The sequence below is a fragment of the Scyliorhinus canicula genome, chromosome 15 (genome assembly GCF_902713615.1).
Source record: "Scyliorhinus canicula chromosome 15, sScyCan1.1, whole genome shotgun sequence".
Lineage (NCBI taxonomy): Eukaryota > Metazoa > Chordata > Chondrichthyes > Carcharhiniformes > Scyliorhinidae > Scyliorhinus > Scyliorhinus canicula.
The window spans coordinates 4,755,260-4,777,411 of NC_052160.1; the positions used below are offsets into that span (position 1 = coordinate 4,755,260).

At 46.0% G+C, this 22,152-nt stretch overlaps 1 protein-coding gene across 1 annotated transcript in view; it reads right to left on the bottom strand.

The window, feature by feature from the left end:
- Positions 1 to 22,152, bottom strand: part of bmerb1 (bMERB domain containing 1) — a 104,303-nt gene that overhangs the window by 68,611 nt on the left and 13,540 nt on the right. The window contains exon 2 of the mRNA XM_038820742.1: positions 18,567 to 18,690. Coding sequence (XP_038676670.1) covers positions 18,567 to 18,690 — 124 coding nt within the window. The remainder of the gene's footprint in view (positions 1 to 18,566; positions 18,691 to 22,152) is intronic.

Sequence of the window (22,152 nt, forward strand, 5' to 3'; positions counted from 1 at the left end):
TGTTAGGATGCCGGATGCGAACCCAACTATTTGCAATTTGTAAAACTGTGAAGGAAGGACTGATGACTCTAACCAATAGGAATCTTTTATGTTAAAACAAACTTTAATTTAAACACAGAATTAACCACAATAGCACAAAGAAATAACCAGATAAAAGTCACAACAAGCAAAAGGAAAAACTTCAATTTACTCCTTACGCCTGCCATTATATATTCCAGTTAAGCAAACCAATATGGTTCAAATAGCACTTATAAATAAAGTTAACAATCAGATGTTACTTGTTTTTCTCTGCGTAGAGACCTTGGAGAGAACCTTTCAGGAGCAAATTGAAAACCATTTCTTCTCAGATTAAAATTCTATGCAACTACATAAAGACCTGGCTCCTCCCCTTAATTACATAACCTGCAGTCAAAGCATAAGGTATTTCTCTGTCTCCTCCTGCAAGATGTTCAATTACATGTTTAGCCAGGACCAAACCACAATGGGTGGTTTTCTAGTCCCCCAGTCGTGTGTTTCCCAGTGGCGCGTCATTCACTGGTGGTGGATTCTCTACTCCCGCCGCGTGTCCATGGGCTTTTCCACTGAAGCCATCCCACGCAGCTGGAAAACCCACAGGTGGGGTGCGCAGCCGGTGGGAAAAGAGAATCTCAACGACCCAAGAATTCAGGCCAATATCTCTTATAAATTATCTACATCCCAAGGACCTCCAAACCACAACAATATTCCATTAGCCACCTATCTGTAAACAAATAAATGTTTCTCAAATCTATCAGCAGAATACTCCCCCATGCAAAATCAAGAATGACCTCACTTTTACAACCCCTTTGAGCACAGCTTTAGCAGACATACTGGCTGGATGCATCTTAAACCATTTTTTAATACCATTCCTGCAACAAATATAAAATATAACAATTGCTTACATTCATCACATCGGGGACTATGGCAACTTCCATTTATTTCACTCCACTTTTGACTTAACACAAAAGTTAAAAAACTTATAAAGTCACTATCACTATGATCTGAAGAAAATATAGAAGAATGGCTAATCTCAGCTTCATTAAACGCTGTGTGTATGAAATGTAAATGGCTCCTAAACAGGTTCCTCGTGTCACCTCAACCCAGCTCTAACATTTATAACATTTTCAGCATCTATCTCCTGTGCATGTACAGCTTCATGCATTTAAATGGTGAGGCAGAGTGTGAGATCCTATTCTCTAAACTAACAGTAGAGTTTCTCGGACAGCAACTATGGATTTCCGTGTCTAATTAAGCATCTGCCCTTGCTTGAAGTGCTGTAGCATTTGTACATAACTAACCGTGAATGCTGTTACTCTTGCCGTTTTATTGACTGTAAATTATGGGCCATTTGCACGATAACGTAAGTAGACGTCAGGATAGTCTGATTAGCTTTCGCTTATAGTATCATGGTACAAACAAGTAAATTGCTGCTCCCGGTAAGATTTGCATCACAGAAAGCAGACAGATTGATATTCATAGACAGGATCAGAAATCAGTGGATGCAACTTCCTAAATCTTTACCTCCTGTTGGTTGCAATTGGGCACTTTTAAGCACCATAGGACATTTACTTCATTAAAGGCTATATATAATTGCAAGGTGTTTTGTTGTTATTTTCTGTACAATAGAGAGATGCGCTGCTAATGAACAGGAGGGTAACAAGGACCGTCTATATCTGGCAGAAGAATTTTGAAATTCTATAATAGGGGCAAATAAGCGTCCGATCGAAAAACAGAAGCAACGTCAAAACAGCAAGAAACCAAACATTGCAGCAATCGGGAACCAATCTCATCAAAACCGTCAGCTGGATTGTTTTCAAACTACTTCCAACTTTTAAGGACACACAAACAGTTCTCCCACTGTGGAGCGACATTTCAGAATACAGTGGGTACCAGCAATCCCGACACCTTGAAACAAATGTACCAGGGAGTTCCCACTGTGGCCCCATTGTAAAATCCAATCATTGGAACACAGGCAACTGGCCAAGATCCTCTCTAGTATCTACCTGCAGCATCATCACATGTAAGTGGAACATTAGCCCCTTAATTATTGCAATAAATTTTAGTAAAAGCCGATTCAGTTTATACAGTGTGGAAGTATTGGCTTCCAATAACTGGCAACCAGGGACTAACAATAGTAGGTGTTTATTAACAGCAACTCAGCAACTCTTACATGCTGAATGTCTGCCACACTCTGCTCTCCTGACACATGACCCATTTTGCAACCACATCATCCCAAAATCCACGTGACCACCTGGCCTACACACAGCTTGATCAAAATGTGGACATGTTGGAGATATATGATGTCAATAGTTCTCTAGTTCAATGTTGCATTTTGTATGCTCCTAGCTTGAGCTAACTTAGATTGGAAACTCCATCTTAAACTCATTAACATAATTTATGTTGACGATGCCGTGGCTATTTATGTGTCATAATATACACACAAGTATATGATGGTGCATAGACAGACACTGACTGACACACTGAATGACCAATCAACACACAGAACACAGCAGCCAATCACCAGACAGGACACGGCCACTATAAAGCCAGAGTGCACTAGTTTTCCCGCTCTCTTGGGATGCAGCCTCTGAGACAGCCAGAGCCCATGATCAGCAACACGAACATCTACCATGTGTTTGCAGTATAGTCTGGTCAGGTTAGCCTCAGGTCTCCAGTCAACTTAACATAGTGTCAACCCACAGTGCAAGTATGTTTAACAGCTCATAGTTAAATAAAATAGAGTTGTACTTCTACAAGTATTGGTAGCTTGTCTCTCTCACTGCTCTGGTAAACGCAGTCCTCACAGACCCAGCATACACAACACATCATTATGCAGCAGCAGTTATACCTGAGGAATAAGGTGGGCTATCGTGAGATGTAAAATAGGGATTTCCAATATCTGGGATATGAATAATCAACTAGGAAGCAAAAAGCCATCTTCCTGAAAGAGGAGTTCACCTCAAAGCTTTAACTATAACTTCTCAGCGATGGGTTCACACACCCCTCGACATGCAGCTACCTATCTCACTGCTTTGTACACTTTGATAGAAGTTTGGCTAAGGATAGAGCCACCTTTCCAGATGGTTTTATCTACTTAAGACACCCCACAGTTTCTAAGTATACGGAGGAGGAGATAATAACAATATTTTTCCAGTCACTTCAAGAGTTTTCTGTGATTTCAATCTGGACAGATCCCAGGCAGATTCATGTTTCATTCTCCATTCGTGGATCCCAGACTAGGTTGTCTCCCCAGTCTAGGTTGTCTCTCCTACAGCCACAATGTTCCATTGACACTTTCCTTCTCACATTGTTTGTTGCTAACAGCACAGCCATTGAATGAGGAATGATTGTTGAGACATTGGGTATGTCGAAACAATAACTAGCTGATGAACTAAACTCTATACAGATATACACAACAAAGTGTTCCTATACTGAAGCTAGAAACATTCTTCCACACGACACTGTCTATTACATCATCACTATGGGAGGTGCTATTTACACAGTGCTACACGTTAACCCTTTCAACCCCAATACCATAACAACTAATAACCTTTTTTTAGTCGCAGCTTGTCCATTAACTGGGAATGAGGTACTTTATCATTAAGATGTTACTGTGATCGCTTTTTCTTCACATTCTATTAAATCACCACGGACAGCATTTGTGACATTGCATATTCCTTTCTGCAAAATCATCCTTGTTTAATGTCCATCTTTCACTTCATTATCCTTAATTTGCAACAAACCCTCAAATTTTTCCCCCTTAATTTGGAAAGAGGTTTTCACTAAAAGTGCAATATTTAAGTCCAGTGGTTTGAACTTTCAGCTTTTGGGCTCAGAGCAGGTTCAATGACAAAGACAACAATTTCACGTTGCTGTCTCCCGAACTGCGTGTGAGCTTAAAATACATTCATCCCCAAATAAGGCAATTTTCCAGTGGTCCTGGGCGGATTTGCTGCCTACAGCCACCACCAGCACAGTGCCAAAATCAGCATAGTGCCACCACCAGCATAGTGCCACCACCAGCATAGTGTCACCACCAGCATAGTGCCACCACCAGCATAGTGCCACCACCAGCATAGTGCCACCACCAGCATAGTGCCACCCACCACCAGCATAGTGCCACCACCAGCATAGTGTCACCACCAGCATAGTGCCACCACCAGCATAGTGTCACCACCAGCATAGTGCCACCACCAGCATAGTGCCACCACCAGCATAGTGCCACCACCAGCACAGTGCCACCACCAGCATAGTGTCACCACCAGCATAGTGCCACCCACCACCAGCATAGTGCCACCACCAGCATAGTGCCACCACCAGCATAGTGCCACCACCAGCATAGTGCCACCACCAGCATAGTGCCACCACCAGCATAGTGCCACCCACCACCAGCATAGTGCCACCACCAGCATAGTGCCACCACCAGCATAGTGTCACCACCAGCATAGTGCCACCACCAGCATAGTGCCACCACCAGCATAGTGCCACCCACCACCAGCATAGTGCCACCACCAGCATAGTGCCACCACCAGCATAGTGCCACCACCAGCATAGTGCCACCCACCACCAGCATAGTGCCACCACCAGCATAGTGTCACCACCAGCATAGTGCCACCACCAGCATAGTGCCACCACCAGCATAGTGCCACCACCACCATAGTGTCACCACCAGCATAGTGCCACCACCAGCATAGTGCCACCACCAGCATAGTGCCACCACCAGCATAGTGCCACCACCAGCATAGTGCCACCACCAGCATAGTGTCACCACCAGCATAGTGCCACCACCAGCATAGTGCCACCACCAGCATAGTGCCACCCACCACCAGCATAGTGCCACCACCAGCATAGTGCCACCACCAGCATAGTGCCACCACCAGCATAGTGCCACCCACCACCAGCATAGTGCCACCACCAGCATAGTGCCACCACCAGCATAGTGCCACCACCAGCATAGTGCCACCCACCACCAGCATAGTGCCACCACCAGCATAGTGCCACCACCAGCATAGTGCCACCACCAGCATAGTGCCACCCACCACCAGCATAGTGCCACCACCAGCATAGTGCCACCACCAGCATAGTGCCACCACCAGCATAGTGCCACTACCAGCATAGTGCCACCACCAGCATAGTGCCACCCACCACCAGCATAGTGCCACCACCAGCATAGTGTCACCACCAGCATAGTGCCACCACCAGCACAGTGCCACCCACCACCAGCATAGTGTCACCACCAGCATAGTGCCACCACCAGCATAGTGTCACCACCAGCATAGTGCCACCACCAGCATAGTGTCACCACCAGCATAGTGTCACCACCAGCATAGTGTCACCGCCAGCATAGTGCCACCACCAGCATAGTGCCACCACCAGCATAGTGTCACCACCAGCATAGTGCCACCACCAGCATAGTGTCACCACCAGCATAGTGCCACCACCAGCATAGTGCCACCCACCACCAGCATAGTGCCACCACCAGCACAGTGCCACCCACCACCAGCATAGTGTCACCACCAGCATAGTGCCACCACCAGCATAGTGTCACCACCAGCATAGTGCCACCACCAGCATAGTGTCACCACCAGCATAGTGTCACCGCCAGCATAGTGCCACCACCAGCATAGTGCCACCACCAGCATAGTGCCACCACCAGCATAGTGCCACCACCAGCATAGTGTCACCACCAGCATAGTGCCACCACCAGCATAGTGTCACCACCTCCTTCCGTCCCTTCTCAGCATCACATCCACACAACCTGCTCCACTCCAACACCGCGCCCCCTCCCATCGGCACATACCCATGCAAGAGCAGGAGAGGCAACCCCTCCCTAGACAGTGCCCGAAACACTCATTGCATGTGGAACAATGACTTATTTGTACTTTTTTCAATTTAGTATTTGATATTTGCTGCTCACAATGTGGTTTCCTCCACACTAGCGAGACCAAACGCAGGTCGGATGAGTACTCTGCTGAATATGTCTGCTCAGACCACAAGCATATCCCTGAGTTCCCAGTCCTCTCTCACTTCTTTCATCCCCCACCTCACTCTGACCGCACTTCCCCCCCCCCCCCAAAAGCTTGTTCCAAAAAATAAGAAAGACGTGCATTTATATGGCGCCAGACATCTCAAAGCACTTTGCAGCCAAAGAAGAACTTCTGAAGTATAGTAACTGTTGTGATGTAGGAAACACAGCAACCAATTTTTACACAGCAAGCTCCCACAGACAGCGATTGGACAATGACCGGATAATCTGCCATTGCGATATTGGGTCAGAGCTAAATATTGGCCTCTGCACCATGGGTTAACTCCCCTTTTCACTGAATCTGTTACATCTCTGACTTTTCTCAGTTCTGATGAATGGTCCTTGACCTGAATCATTAACTCTGTTTCTCTCTCCACAGATTTCCAAAGTTTGCTAAAGATTTCCAACATTTCTGTTTCTGTTTAAAAAGATCATCTCCCTGTCAAAGCTACTGGTACTATATGAGATGCCTCAAGTTATGCCAAACATTAAAATAAATACGTGTATTGCAGAAAAGAGAAATGCTGCTGAAGCTTTTTATCCTGGACTCAACAGGACAGATTTGAAAGAATACCAAATCTAAAAGGAACAACAATTTATACCGCATGAGAAGAGAGTGCCGATTAGTTGGCAAAAGGATTCTGATTGATCGAGGTGTTGCCACGGAGAATGCTCCAGTGAGCCGCCAAGTGTTTGTTTAGATTCAAACCAGGCTGACTCTGACTCATCAGGTCATTACCATGGGGAACGGACCAGGGAATGTGCTCCATTGAAAAGGGCACAAGCTTGTTCTGTTATTCTTTTGTAGAATGTGGGTGTCACTGGCCGAGGCTAGCATTTGTTGCCTCTCCCTAATTTCCCGAGAACTGAGTGGCTTGCTAGGCCATTTCAGAGTCAATCACATTATCCAGGGTCTCTGGATTACTAGTCCAGCGATAACAACACTACATCACCACCTCCCCATAAATGTCAGTTAGACAGTTAGCAGTTGTTACTTGGGCAGGGTGGGTATAGAGGGATATGGGCCAAATGCGGGCAAGTAGGACTAGCTTAGTGATAGAAACTGGGCAGCATGGACAAGCTGGGCTGAAGGGCCTGTTTCCATGCTGTAAACATCTATGACTCTATGACAGGGCCTCGTGTGTGAATACATGTAACTCTCTTTTCCCCCAGGGCAGATAGAAGCAGATAATTAAACTAACTTAAGCTTACAACCATAGAACATAGAACAGTACAGCACAGTACAGGCCCTTCAGCCCACGATGTTGTACCGACCACTTATCCTAATCTAAAATCAACCTAATCTGCACCCCTTCAATTTACTGCTGTCCATGTGCTTGTCCAAGAGTCGCTTAAATGTCCCTAATGACTCTGACGCCATCACCTCTGCTGGCAGTGCATTCCACGCATCCACCATTCTCTGTGTAAAGAACTTCTGACATCTCCCCGATACCTTCCTCCAATCACCTTAAAATGATGTCCCTTCGTGACAGCCATTTCCGCCCTGGGGAAAAGTCTCTGGCTATCCACGCCTCTCATCACCTTGTACACCTCTATCAAGTCATTTCTCTTCCTTCTTCTCTCCAGTGAGAAAAGCCCTAGCTCCCTCAACCTTTCTTCATAAGATATGTCCTCCAGTCTATATTGAGTGTTGATTAAATATTCAGTTAAAACATAATGAATCCTCTTGTGCTTCGAAAAAGTGCACAACTGGTCGGCAGTAACTAATACATATTACTAGTTAAAGCTATTTGTTAGACTAATAATTGATTAATTAAATTAGAAGCTGTGATAAAGCTTGCATGTCTTGATAATTTGAATGGCCTTTTCACAATCCATATATTCTTACATTCGTCCAGCCTTGGTGTTAATTCCCACTCCCACAATTCCTTTCCTCTTGTAAAGACCACCTTTTCCATTGTTTGGTTGCAGTCAGTAACTTTACCCATATCAATATGCCTTGTTGTATCAGCACGTTAAGACAGTCCAAACATTTGAACTTTTAACAAGTGGCTGTAAAATCCTCATTTTGCTAAAGAGACCTGTAAATCCAAGAATCTGTATTTCCAGTCTGGATAAAGTGATAAATGATACACAATAACTTCAATCAATCTTGGGAACTGGTGAAGCTACAAGGACCTTTCTGCTAAGAGCTGGTATATTTTTCAAACAGTCTAATTCAGCACATTAGAACTCTGTCCAGGTGCTGCTATATTCCATTCTGCAGATTTTGGAAGGTTAATTTAATACTTTCTTAACTCAAACATCTGGTTCCTTCACTGGTACAAGATTAACTAGTTTATTTCACCAGTTGGTTACTCATGAGTACAAACATAATCTATTTGTTGACCGACAAGACTAGTTTCACAACTGCATGGAGAGATTAAATTAGGTCTGGATTTTCTACCCATTGACTGTGGGTCTAATCTTGCAATCTCCGTAATCAGCTCCATCTCTATGTATCGCAGCTTCTTCCTATCAGTCTCTAATAGTTCTGAATCCAATGATTCACCTCAAGAAGCACCCAATTTGTGTAGATAAAACACTGCATTTGCTTAACCCTGTTGTTCATATATACAGCTGTTAATTATAGTGAATTTGACTCATTTAATTTTGGCTCCATTAAATGGTGGCCTTATTATTGATATCCATTATAAAAACTTTGAAGTTAATCAATCACTATGGGCAGCCGTAGAAATATTTTCACCCAAGTCAATCTTTCTTTTCATTTATTCTTTCAAGGTAAGACCAGAATTTGTTGCCCATCCCTAACTGCCCCTGAACTAAGTGGCTTAATTGCTCAGCCATTTCAGAGGATAGTTAAGAGTCAACCACATTGCTGTGGGTCCGGAGTCACATGTATCCCAGGCCGAGTGCGATGAATGGTATTAATAACTGCCGTAAACGGTACCTGACATTTAATACCTTGCCCCTTTAAGAGGCTTGGAACCCTGGGGGACTCCGCCTCTGGCTACGCCCCCAGGAAACAGTATATAGGATAAGGCTCCATGTGGCGAGCACACTTCTCTTGAATGCTGTCCTGTTCTCTGTATATTAAAGCCTTTGATTACCGACCTCACTCTCGCGTCGTAATTGAGAGAGCCTCACCGGGTAAGGACGGCAAATTTCCTTCCCTAAAGGACATTAGTGAACCAGATGGGTTTTTACAACAATCAATAATTTAATGGTCTCCATCACTGAGACTAGCTTTCAATTCCAGATTTATTAATTGAATTTAAATTCCACCAGCTCCATGATGGGATTTGAATCCAAGTTCCCAGGGCATTAGTCTGGGCCTCTGGATTATAGTCATACAGTTCAAAAGAGGCCCTTTGGCTTATCGAGTCTGTACTGACAAAACTAGACTAAATCTACACTAAACCCACTTCCCTGCACTTGGCCCATGGACTTGAATGTTCCGACATTCTAAGTGTTCATCCACGTACGTTTTAAAGGATGTGAGATTTCCCGCCTCTACTTCATTCCCAGACAGAGCATTCCAGACTCCCACCAACTTCTGGGTGAAAAACAATTTCCTCAAATTCCCTCCAAACCTCCTGTTCCTCGCCCTAAAACTATGCCCCCTTGTTATTGACCCTTCAACTAAGGGGAACAGCTGCTTCTTATCCACCCTGTCCATACCCTTCACACCTTTATACACCTCAATCAGGTCGTCCCCACCCCCCCCCCCCCCCCCCCCTCAGCCTTCTCTGCTCTAAAGAAAACAACCTGAGCCTATCCAGCCTCTCTGCATAGCTCGAATGCTCCATCCCAGGCAACATCCTAGTGGATCTCTTCTGCACCCCCTCCAGTGCAATCAGCTCCTTCCTATAGTGCAGCAACCAGAACTGCACCCAGTGCTCCAGCTGTGGTCTAACCAAAGTTTTGTGCAGCTTTAACATAACCTCTCTGCTCTTATAATCTAGGCCACGACCGATAAAGCAAGTGTCCTGTAGGCCTGCTTAACTACCATATAAACCACCCCTGCTGCCTTCTGGGATCTGCAGGCAAGCACCCCAAGATCCCTCTGTTCCTCTGTGCTTGTTAGAGTCCTACCATTCATTGAGTATTCCCTTGTCTTGTTACTCCTTCCAAAGTCCATCACTTCATACTTTTCAGGGTTAAATTAAATTAAATTCTATCTGCCACCTGACCAACCCGACGGTATCTAAGACATTCTTCCCCACTATTACCCACCCTGCCAATCTGGATTGATAGACCTCTCACCATTGCGACACCATCTCCACCAAATTTCAATGTGCAGACTTTTTTACTAATATTCACTCAAGGTGGTGCAAATAAAATAAGAACAAGCAGAATAAAATTGGTGATTAAAGTAGGTCTGTCCTCAGCGAAAGAAAATACACGGCCATTTGGTGGTAACCATATGGTGCAGTAATTTAACTCGCGTTGAAATGCTTCACTGGTCTCCCCCACAAATGCTCAGTTAATTACGATAATAAGCTGCTGAATCATACGATAAATGAGGTCCCAGCTTAAATCCAATCAATGTTGAATTACGTGATCTCTGCTGGGTGACAAGATGCAATTGGTCTTGACTCTCCTCACGGAAGGCAAATCAGCTTGTTTTCAAATACTGTATCTGTGCGTGCGGCTGCTGCACGAAGACCGGAGGAGGGTTGACTGTGATGGTTCCACAGTTGAATAGCCCACCCACATTCACTGTCTCGACTTAGAACGGTCACTTGGTTGAGACACTCAGAACTCAGGTGCCTGAACCCCAACGTGGAATTAACATTTTCAGGAGGGATGGGGAGAAACGTGGCAGGGTTAAGATGGGCAGAAAAAAAACGCTGCAACGCCACAAGTCATCATTATGATAAAAGATACACATGGTTCTCCTGGCTGCCCACTTTCCTTAACTGTAAAAAGGAGACCGTTAAACTGAACAGCATCAAATACGTTCACTCTAAATGGAGAGGGAAATCATAGAACATAGAACACTACAGCGCAGTACAGGCCCTTCGGCCCTCGATGTTGCGCCGACCTGTGAAACCATCTGAAGCCTATCTGACCTACAATATTCCATTTTCATCCATATGTCTATCCAGTGACCACTTAAATGCCCTTAAAGTTGGCGAGTCTACTACTGTTGCAGGCAGGGCGTTCCACACCCCTACTACTCTCTGAGTAAAGAAACTGCCTCTGACATCTGTCCTATATCTATCACCCCTCAATTTAAAGCTATGTCCCCTCGTGTTGGTCATCACCATCCGAGGAAAAAGACTCTCACTGTCTAACCCTCTGACTATCTTATATGTCTCTATTAAGTCACCTCTCAGCCTTCTCCTCTCTAACGAAAACAACCTCAATTCCCTGAGCCTTTCCTCGTAAGACCTTCCCTCCATACCAGGCAACATCCTAGTAAATCTCCTCTGAACCCTTTCCAAAGCTTCCACATCCTTCCTATAATGTGGTGACCATTATCCATTAATCCATTAATGTCTCCAAATTTAATCACACTCCTCAAATGCAACCATCTGGTGCAGCTGATTTTCAACAAATGGTTAAGATCTGGTTACCCAGCACTTTTGAGAACTATATAATATATTAGAAAACATAAAAGTTTCTCATATGTTCAACAAGTAACAGAAAGAGTCCTAAATTTCTGCATCGCCGCTTGTCTTACACCAGATGGAAACATGTATCCCCTGGAAAACGTACGTTACCTGTTTACAATCTTTTGATAGGGGAGGCAGTGACCTGGTGGTATTATCACTGGGCTAGTAATCTAGAGACCCAGGGTAATGCTCTGGGATGCCAGGTTCAAATCCCACCACTGCAGATGGTGAAATTTGAAATTAATAAAAATCGGGTAGTAAAAGTCTAACGATGACCATGAAACCATTGTCGATTGTTGTAAAAACCCATCCGGTTCACTAATGTCCTTTAGGGCAGGAAATCTGCCGTCCTTACCTGATCTGGCCGATATGTGACTCCAGACCCACAGCAATGCGGGTGACTCATAAATGGCCCTCAAGGGCAATTAGGAATGGGCAATAAATGCTGGCACAGCCTGCGACGCCCCCGTCCATGACCGAATTAAAGAAAGTAACAATGCACATTCTACACGATGTAACACTGCTTATGCCAACGATGCTAAACTGCTCAGTAAAGTCTTGGATTCCCAGGGTCCTAATTCACATACTGGGGGCATTTTGCCTTGAGCGCAAATGGCGACGAGGATACAATATCTCGCAAGAATCCAAAAACGACTTTCTCACCAGCGAAGTCTCGTTTTCTCGTCGGTGATGTAATGACGTTCCCACCTTTCAATTCAATATATTGTAATAAATTTAAATATAATTAAAGGGCTTCCCCGCCATATGTTCCTCCCTCGCTGAATATTCATACCTCGCTGGAGGCAGTCAATGGGAACACGCCGGGGATGCAAAGGTAAGTGTAGCCCCTGAGGGGAAAGGAACATTCCATGGCACTGCCCCCGGTACTGTCAGGGGGCTGTGCCAGGGTTATACCCTCTGGGGAGCCCCATTGAGAGGGGGTTCTCCTTATGTGTGTGTGGGGGGGGGGGGGTCGCTCTGATGCCTGGGGGGAGGGATCACCCCCGATGGTTATGACAGAGCGCTCACCCCGATGCTTGGGGTGGCAACACCTCTGTCCGTGGGGGTGGGAGGGGAGCATATTTCAAATGCAGATTGGGGTGTCCTTTAAGGATGGCGCCCCGATCTCTGTGGAGCCAGCGTTGCCCGGTCTTTCAGGCCCTCCCGCATCCCAACCAACCCCAGATTCCCTGTGCACAGAGTGCCTGAGAATCTGGAGTAAAAACATAGCTATGGGCTGAAGAGATACAGGCCCATTTCGTAGCTGAAACTGACACTCAGTTTTTTGGGATTTAAAATAATACAATTTAGTTTGAACAACATGTCAAGAAGTTTACACAATCTTTTTCTTCATTGTCAATTGGCAAGAAAGCCAGCACAGGTTTATTAAAAGCAAATCGTGTTTAACTACCTCGACTGTTTTGCAATGATGGAGAGGGTAGATGAGGGGAACGAGGTAGATAAGCACCTGGTATAGAGGGCACTGATGTGCCACTGGGTACAGTACCACCCACAGTCTGATGTAAAGGAACGCCTTGGCCTGAGTCTAGAGGGCAGTCATTGAACAGAGACGCATGTAGAGGCAAGCATGGAGACAACTCCTAGCTTCGACCTTATACTATAAAGATGTATATAGTTATAAGTAGTCAACGAACACTTATCGTTAAGCTATATAAGGCTCTGTGCCCTTTTTTGACCTACATAGAACATCTTACAACAATCAAGTGCATATGACTTTCGAAAGATGTTTGAGAAGGTGCTGATCAACAGGTTTGTCAGCAAAGTTAAAGCCTATGGAATAACATGAACACTAGCAGCATGGCTGAGTGACAGGGAAGAGAGTGGCAGTGAACTGGAGTATACAGTGGTGTTCTTCAGGGACCGGCACTGGGACCTCCGCTTTTCTTCATCTATGTTAAATACCGGTACTTGGGTGTGTGGGTCACAATTTCAAAATGTGCAGGTGACACAGCTGGTTTAGCACACTGGGCTAAAGAGCTGGCTTTTAAAGCAGACCAAGGCAGGCCAGCAGCACGGTTCAATTCCCGTACCAGCCTCCCCGAACAGGTGCCGGAATGTGGCGACTAGGGGCTTTTCACAGTAACTTCATTTGAAGCCTACTCGTGACAATAAGCGATTTTCATTTCATTTAAATTCAGTGAACAGCGAGGAGAATAGTGAGAGACTTCAAGAGGACACAGATGGGCCAGTGAAAGGGCATAAGAAACAAAATTGCAGAGCTACAAGGTAAGGATGGAGGTGTGGAACGAGCTGAGTTGCTCTTGAAGAGAACAGCGCAGACGTGATGGACCCAACGGCCACCTTTGATGCTGTAACCATTCTAATACTCTATAAAATGTTGGGGCTGCATTAAGTTTAATGTTACATGTTTTAAACCCAAGCAGAGTTTTCTTTAAAAAAAAGCCATAGGCTGCAGGCATCAAGTCAGACAGTTTATGAAATTCACAGCTCGCCATCTGTATTAAACTGATACAAAAGCCTATTATCCATGAAAGCTCCATTCACTTTGAGAACAGCAGAAGGTGAACAAAGAGTAAGTTGGTTTAGCAGCCCCCTCCCCTGGCTAGAAACCGTCAGGGAATGACAAATGGATGTAATCAGGTTCCACACAAGAGATTGCAAGGAATAAGTCTTGGACCCAGGCCCAGGAGCTACAATATAAAAGTTCAATCTGTGCAATGAGAAGTTAATGCCCAAATCAAGTTAGCAGTTCCAAAAGGACAGAGCTGGTTTGCCATCTCTTTATTTCCCCAGAAGGGAGGCGGGATTGAGTGAAGCAAAAGTGAAATGTGTTTTGACTATTACTCTGTACATTCCCTTGCTGCCTGTAAAATAAAGCAGCTCCATGATTAGTTTCTGGCATCAGGTTACAAAGTGCCTCTTGGTCCATTTTCAAAACATTAGAGCAGCACGCACGGGCACTTATCGGAAAGGGACGATCAGACCGCACCGCTGTGCGTTGTTATTCCACGCTCCGAGTTACATTATTGTTTAATGAAATAATGTGCAGTCCAGGCACACTTCTGAACACAAGATGACAGAGGGCTTGACCAATCCAAGAGAATATCTAAGGCCCAAAACCTGTAGAAATGTGTACATAAAAATGACAGATTTACAGATTCAGCTTGTTTACTCAAGATTAGTAACTGAACTGTCTGACTTTGTAAGGACCTTCCTGTTGATTCCCTCATTTTCTATTTCTTTTACTTTGTTGTCATGATTTCGATCCATGGATATTTAATAGACATATAGCTTTAAGTTGAGCAGAGGAAGTGAAGAACTCCAAAGTCGCAAAAATAGTACACCGTGCTATTGGAGGTTTAGCTTCTGAACAGAAAAAACTCAGACCTTCTGGCACCCGAGAGATCGGAGGGATTCAGTTTGATTGTTTGGCCGGTGGCCAAAGAATTGACAAAAGGTCATATTCTGCCTGGCGACAGGCGGTGATTGGGTCCAAACCTTGTTGGATGGTTTTTGGAGAACCTAGGGCGGGATTCTCCCAACGGGAGACTAAGTGCCGATGCCGGAGTGAAAACTGGAGTGTTTCACTCCGGCATCGGAGGCCGCTCCTCGCCTTCTATTCTCCCACCCCCGGGGGGCTAGGAGCGGCGCCGCGTCATTTACGCGCGCCTGGCCTTGGCGCCATGTAAATTATGCGGCCAGCGCCACGTAAATGACATCACCCGCGCATGCGCAGTTGCCGTCCTCCCCGCGGGTGCCCCGCAAGAAATGTCGGAGCGATCTTGCGGGGTGGCGGAGGAAAGGAATGCCTCCTTCAGAGAGGCCAGCCCGCCGATCGGTGGGTACCAATCGTGGGCCAGACCCCTTTTGAGCACCCCCCCCCCCCCGGGTGCTGGATCCCCCACCCCACAGGCCGCCCCTGCAGAGTTCCCGCGTTGTTCACGCCGGCAGTGACCAGGTGTGGTCGGCGCCAGCGGGAACACGGCGTATTGGGCAGGCCGCTCGGCCCATCCGGGCCGGAGAATCGCCGCTCGCCCATTGCAAACGGCAAGTGGCAATTCTCCGAGCGGCCAGCCATAAATGTCACAGTGCCGATTTGGGGAGGCGGGAGAATCACATGCGGGTGCCGGGGCGGCGTGGCGGGACTCTCCCGGCGCCCCCGCGATTCTCCCTCCCGGCGTGGTGGGGGGGGGGGGGGGGGGGGGGGGGGGAATTGCGCCCCTAGGATTGGGAAGTCAGATTCTGGATAACAAGAGGAGGAGCTGTGAGTGGCTGTCTCTCCCTCTCTCTACAGAAATATTGCCGAGCTGCTGTTTTCTGAATCTGCAGAGAGCTGTTGAGACCTGGATTAATCAACAGTGAAAACCATTACAGACTGTAAACTTAAAATTCCAACTAGAGGTTTAGACTGAAAAAAGGTGGACTGGAAGACTCCATCTGCAAAAGAGACTATTATCCTTTTAACTTCTCTTATATTTTCCTTTACACCCCTCTTTCCCCTCTGTGTTTGTCCGTCTTATGTATGTGTAGAGGGTGGGGCAAGTTAAAGAGGAGGCTTAGGAACTAGAATAGTTAATCAGTTGTAGTTGGTGCCTGTTATTGTTATTAATAAATATTAATTGTGTTTAAATTTACAAACCTGGTGACGTACTTATTGAGCAGCCAAAGACTTTGGGTGTTGTTCTAAGAATTAATTTGTTAATTTCAATTGTGTCACAACTCAGGGTCAAATGAAACTGGAATTGACCCTGCACTAGCCTAGGTGGTCGTAACGACTGGTCAACACTGATAAAGAGCTGAAATCCTATAATTGTGTCTTTTCTGCCGATTAATATTTTCAAGAAATAAAATATTCATGAATGAAGCAAAAACGTGGTCTGGAATTTATTGAGAGTGATGTTACTCTACGAATGCTTATCAAATTCCTTAACAGAGGCTTTACGACACCATGTGGTTACTATTTATGACAACTAAATAAGGCTAGGGCCAGCACGGTGGCGCAGTGGTTAGCACTGCTGCCTCAAGGCGCCGAGGTCCCAGATTCGATCCCGGCTCTGGGTCACTGTCCGTGTGGAGTTTGCACATTCTCCCCGTGTTTGCGTGGGTTTCGTCCCCACAACCCAAAGAAGTGCAGCCTCAAAATAAGGGGTAGTATATTTAGGACTGAGCTTAGGAGGAACATCTTCACCCAAAGGGTTGTGAGTCTATGGAATTCCTTGCCCAGTGAAGCAGTTGAGGCTCCCTCATTAAATGTTTTTGAGATAAAGATAGATCGTTTTTTGAAAAATAAAGGGATTAAGGGTTATAGTGTTCGGGCCGGAAAGTGGAGCTGAGGCCACAAAAGATCAGCCATGATCTCATTGAATGGCGGAGCAGGCTGGAGGGGCCAGATGGCCGACTCCTGCTCCTAGTTCTTACGTTATGTGCAGTGTAGGTGGATTGGCCACGCTAAATTGCCCCTTAATTGGAGAAAATGAATTGGGAACTCTAAATTTTTTTTTTAATAAACTAAATAAGTCTAGGCTTATACGTACAAGTAGACATCTGTGCCAATTTAAGGTCTGCTTTCAACTAGAATGACAAAATCTGACCATTTGTGAAGGTTAAATTTCAAGATTCTAATTATATGTCAACCTATTCGTTAGTGATGAGGTAAAAATACATCAATGTTAAATTTAGCTGCTTCAGTCAGAATAAAGAACAGCGTGACTTGATGTAAGAACATAAGAAAGAGGAGCAAGCTGAGGCCATTCAGCCCTTCGAAGCCAATTCGCCATTTAATGAGATTGTGGCTGATCCTTTCCGTCAACACCATTTTCCTGCACTATCCCCGTATCCCGTGGTGTTTTTAACATGTAGAAACCTATCGAACTCAATCTTGGACATACTCAGTGACTGAGCTATCACAGTTCTCGGGAGCAGAGAATTCCAAAGATTCACCATCCTCTGAGTAAAGAAATCCCTCCTCATTTCGGCGCTCGCCCCCTTAATCTGACACATATGAGGCATAAACGCATCAGTAAGCAAAGTAACTATGTTCAAACCGTACGCCTAAAGCACCTTTTGCTTATTTGTTTGAGCATTTTTTTTAAAAGTACATATTTTTAAATTTGTTTTCATAAATTTAGAGTACCAAATTTTCTTTTTCCAATTAAGGGGCAATTTAGCGTGGCTAATCCACCTAACCTGCGCATCTTTGGGTTGTGGGGGTGAAGCCCACGCAGACACGGGGAGAATGTGCAAACTCCACACGGACAGGGACCCAGGGCCGGGATTCGAACCTGGGACCTCAGCGCCGCAGTCCCAGTGCTAACCACTGCGCCACATGCCACCCGTAAAAGTACATTTTGATACAATTCATCACGTTCAACAGTTAATTTCTTTAACTTGGTTCTATTTAGGGAAATTGCTGGGATCCATTCAGTACTGAGTATGTCAAACATTATGTACTACAGTAGCGATCTCACGTTCTAGCATTTCACGGTAAGTAACTTGACACTGAAAACACGGCACCATTAAACTATCTATTTAAAATGCTGTTTTGCAGGGCAGCACGGTGGCGCAGTGGTTAGCACTGGGACTGCGGTGCTGAGGGCTCGGGTTCGAATCCCGGCCCTGGGTCACTGTCCGTGAGGAGTTTGCACATTCTCCCCGTGTCTGGATGGGTTTCACCCCCACAACCCAAAGATGTGCAGGTTAGGAGGATTGGCCATGGTAAATTGCCCTTTAATTGCAAAAAGCAAACAAACAAAAAAAATAAATAATTGGGTACTCTAAATTTTTTAAAAATTCTGTTTTGCGGATATAAAGCAGTAAAATCTTTAAATGAAGTACGAATAAAGAAGATGCTGCATCTCAGTGTTAACACACCTTAAAACACTGTGCACAGAATGCTGTGGACAAACAATACAGCCATTATTCACACGGTTTCATAGTGAATTAAACGTCCAAATACCTACATAAATCGGAGTTCCGATTCCCTCCTGACCAATACCTCTCGAAGCCGCTGTATTCGTGTCATTTCTATTTCAATTTCATCAGGTATCATGGTCAAGTCAGCCATCGAGATGATGTCAAGTTGATCTGGAAGTGTGGACACACAGTGAAGCCACAGTAAATGAACTGGAAACATTCCAAACTCTAGCCATGCCTATCAACCAAAACCATCTTTATTGCATGTGTCACGGGCTATTGGCCCACTAATGTTGACTGGTACCAAATCAAACCAGTTTCACCAATTCGCACATACTAAGCAGCAAACGGAATATTTTCTTCCCCAAAATAATTCAAAATAATTTGAGCATCATCAATCACTATTAGATTGAAGCAGTCGTTCTCTTGCTCTGTTACATTCTAAATCAGATTGCTTAAAATGAAGGCTGTAATTCACACGTAACCAAAATTCACATGTAGCCGCAATCCACCTGAAACCTATAATGCTGCCTTTACGGCGCAAATACCAAATCCGCTCCACTGTGTATTCACAGTGAGAGGTTTCTGAATTAATCTTTTAAAGTTATTTTCGCAAGGATGTTGAGGAAGGCCTTTTTTCTAAGTCTTCACTAAAATTCTTCCCAGGCCTTGTTGCTTTGCTGAGAGGAGGGTCAAATGGTTTCCTTATTGCCCCAATCTTTGCTGATTCTCCGAGAGGTACACAATGGCATTCTGATTCTCTACAAGCAAAAACAAGTGGGAGCCTATGGTGTGTACACTGCAGCTCAAATTCGGAACATAGCCACTTCGACTGGGAGGCAGGAGCACTAATTTCATGCAATTGTGTGACGTCTGGCTCCATATTAGATCAGTATGCTAACTCAAGAGGCACAATTAAATTGTACTCCACAATGCTATTTATGGCTTACTCAAATAATTTAGCAATGGTGACTTCCCTGAGAATGTTTCACCTGCCCAGATCACAAAGGAATCAAAGCACTTTTTACAGATTTAGTCATTTATTTAGTTTGCATTTAGTTTATTTAGCAAAATTTGGAGCCTTTAAAAAAATCTTTCTATTAGATTTAGATTTATTGTCACCTGTACTGAGGTACAGTGAAAAGTTTTGTTCTGCGTACAGTCCAGACAGATCATTCCATACTTGAAAAAACATAGGACATACATAAACACACAAAGTATATACATAGACACAGATATTGGGTGAAATATACGGAGTGTAGTGCTGTAGCTGCAGAGAAGCTGCAGAGAAATATCAGTTCAGTCTATACGAGGGCCATTCAGGAGTCTGGTAACAGCGGGAAAAAAGCTGGGGCAGAATTCTCCTCCCCACCACTAAATGTTCAAGTCATTACCCCCCCCACACACAGGCATCAGGGTGACCCAACTCCCCCTCCCCATTATCTTTTTTTTAATATAATTTTTATTGGAATTTTTTACAGAAAATATAAAACATAACGACAAACAATGAAATGCAACAAAATAACCCATAACAACTGTAACACCCCCAGACCGTATCGACGCATGTATCACATCCCCCACCCCCCAACCCCAATGAACAACAGAAGAACTTAAAAATAAATTAAAATTAAATAAACAAACATAGTCATTGTCCGCCCCCCCCCCCCCCCCCCCCCCCCCCCCCCCCCCCCCCCCCCCCCCCCCCCCCCCCCCGGGTTGCTGCTGCTACTGTCCCTGTACCCTATCGTTGAGCCAGAAAGTCGAGAAAAGGTTGCCACCGCCTAAAGAACCCTTGTACCGACCCTCTCAGGGCGAATTTGACCTTCTCTAGCTTAATAAAACCCGCCATGTCATTGATCCAGGTCTCCACGCTTGGGGGCCTCGCGTCCTTCCATTGTAGCAAGATCCTTCGCCGGGCTACTAGGGACGCAAAGGCCAGCACACCGGCTCTTTCGCCTCCTGCACTCCCAGCTCCACCCCAACCCCAAAAATCGCGAGTCCCCATCCTGGCTTGACCCTGGATCCCACCACCCTCGACACTGTCCTCACCACCCACTTCCAGAACTCCTCCAGTGCCGGGCACACGAAGAGGAAGAATTAACCCTCTCCAGAGCATCAGCCCATGTCCCGTCTTCGATCTGTTCCCCCAGTTCCCCCTCCCACTTAGCTTTCAGCTCCTCTACTGACGCCTCCTCCGCCTCCTGCATAACCTTGTAGATATCAGATATCTTCCCCTCTCCGACCCAGACCCCCGAAAGCACCCTGTCGCTCACCCCCCTCGCAGGAAGCGAAGGGAATCCCTCCACCTGCCGCCTAGCAAATGCCTTTACCTGCAGATACCTGAACATGTTCCCCGGGGGGAGCCCAAATTTCTCCTCCAACTCCCCCAGGCTCGCAAACCTCCCGTTGATAAACAGGTTCCTCAGCTGTCTGATGCCCGCTCTGTGCCAACCCTGAAATCCCCCATCCATGTTCCCTGGGATGAACCTATGGTTCCTCCTTAACGGAGCCTCCATCGAGCCCCCCACTTCTCCCCTATGTTGCCTCCACTGCCCCCAAATCTTGAGGGTAGCCGCCACCACCGGACTCGTGGTATACCTCGTAGGAGGGAGTGGCCACAGCGCCGTTATCAGGGCCCCCAGGCTTGTATCTCCACAGGACGCCCTCTCCATCCGTTTCCATGCTGCCCCCTCCCCCTCCATTATCCACTTGCGCACCATCGACACATTGGCCGCCCAATAATACCCCGAGAGATTGGATAACGCCAGCCCCCCCCCCCATCTCTACCCCGCTCCAAGAAGACCTACTTCACCCTCGGGGTCCCATGCGCCCAAACAAAGCTCATGATGCTGCAAGTCACCCTTCTAAAAAAAGGCCCTAGGGAAAAAGATGGGCAAACACTGAAAGAGGAACAAGAACCTCGGGAGAACCGTCATTTTGACGGACTGCACTCTGCCCGCCAGCGATAGCGGCACCATGTCCCACCTTTTAAATTCCTCCTCAATCTGCTCCACCAACCTGGTAAAATTAAGCTTATGGAGAGTCCCCCAACTCCTGGCCACCTGCACCCCCAGGTATCTGAAACTCTTCACTGCCCTCTTAAATGGGAGTCTCCCAATTCCCTCCTCCTCATCACCCGGGTGTACTACAAATACCTCACTCTTGCCTAAATTTAACTTATAGCCCGAGAAGCCCCCAAATTCCGCTAACAGCTCCATCATTCCCGGCATTCCCCCTACTGGATCCGCCACATACAACAGCAGGTCGTCCGCATACAGCGATACACGATGTTCCTCCCCACCCCGCACCAGACCCCTCCATCTCCCTGACTCCCTCAACGCCATAGCCAAAGGTTCAATCGCCAATGCAAAGAGCAAGGGGGACAGGGGGCACCCCTGCCTGGTCCCACGGTAGAGCCTGAAGTACTCCGATCTCCTTCCATTGGTAACTACACTTGCCATCGGAGCCGCGTAGAGCAGCCTCACCCATTTGATGAATCCCTCCCCGAATTCGAACCGCTCCAGCACCTCCCACAGGTACCCCCACTCAACTCTATCAAACGCTTTCTCCGCATCCAGCGCCACCACTATCTCCGCCTCCCCCTCCACTGCCGGCATCATAATAACATTTAGC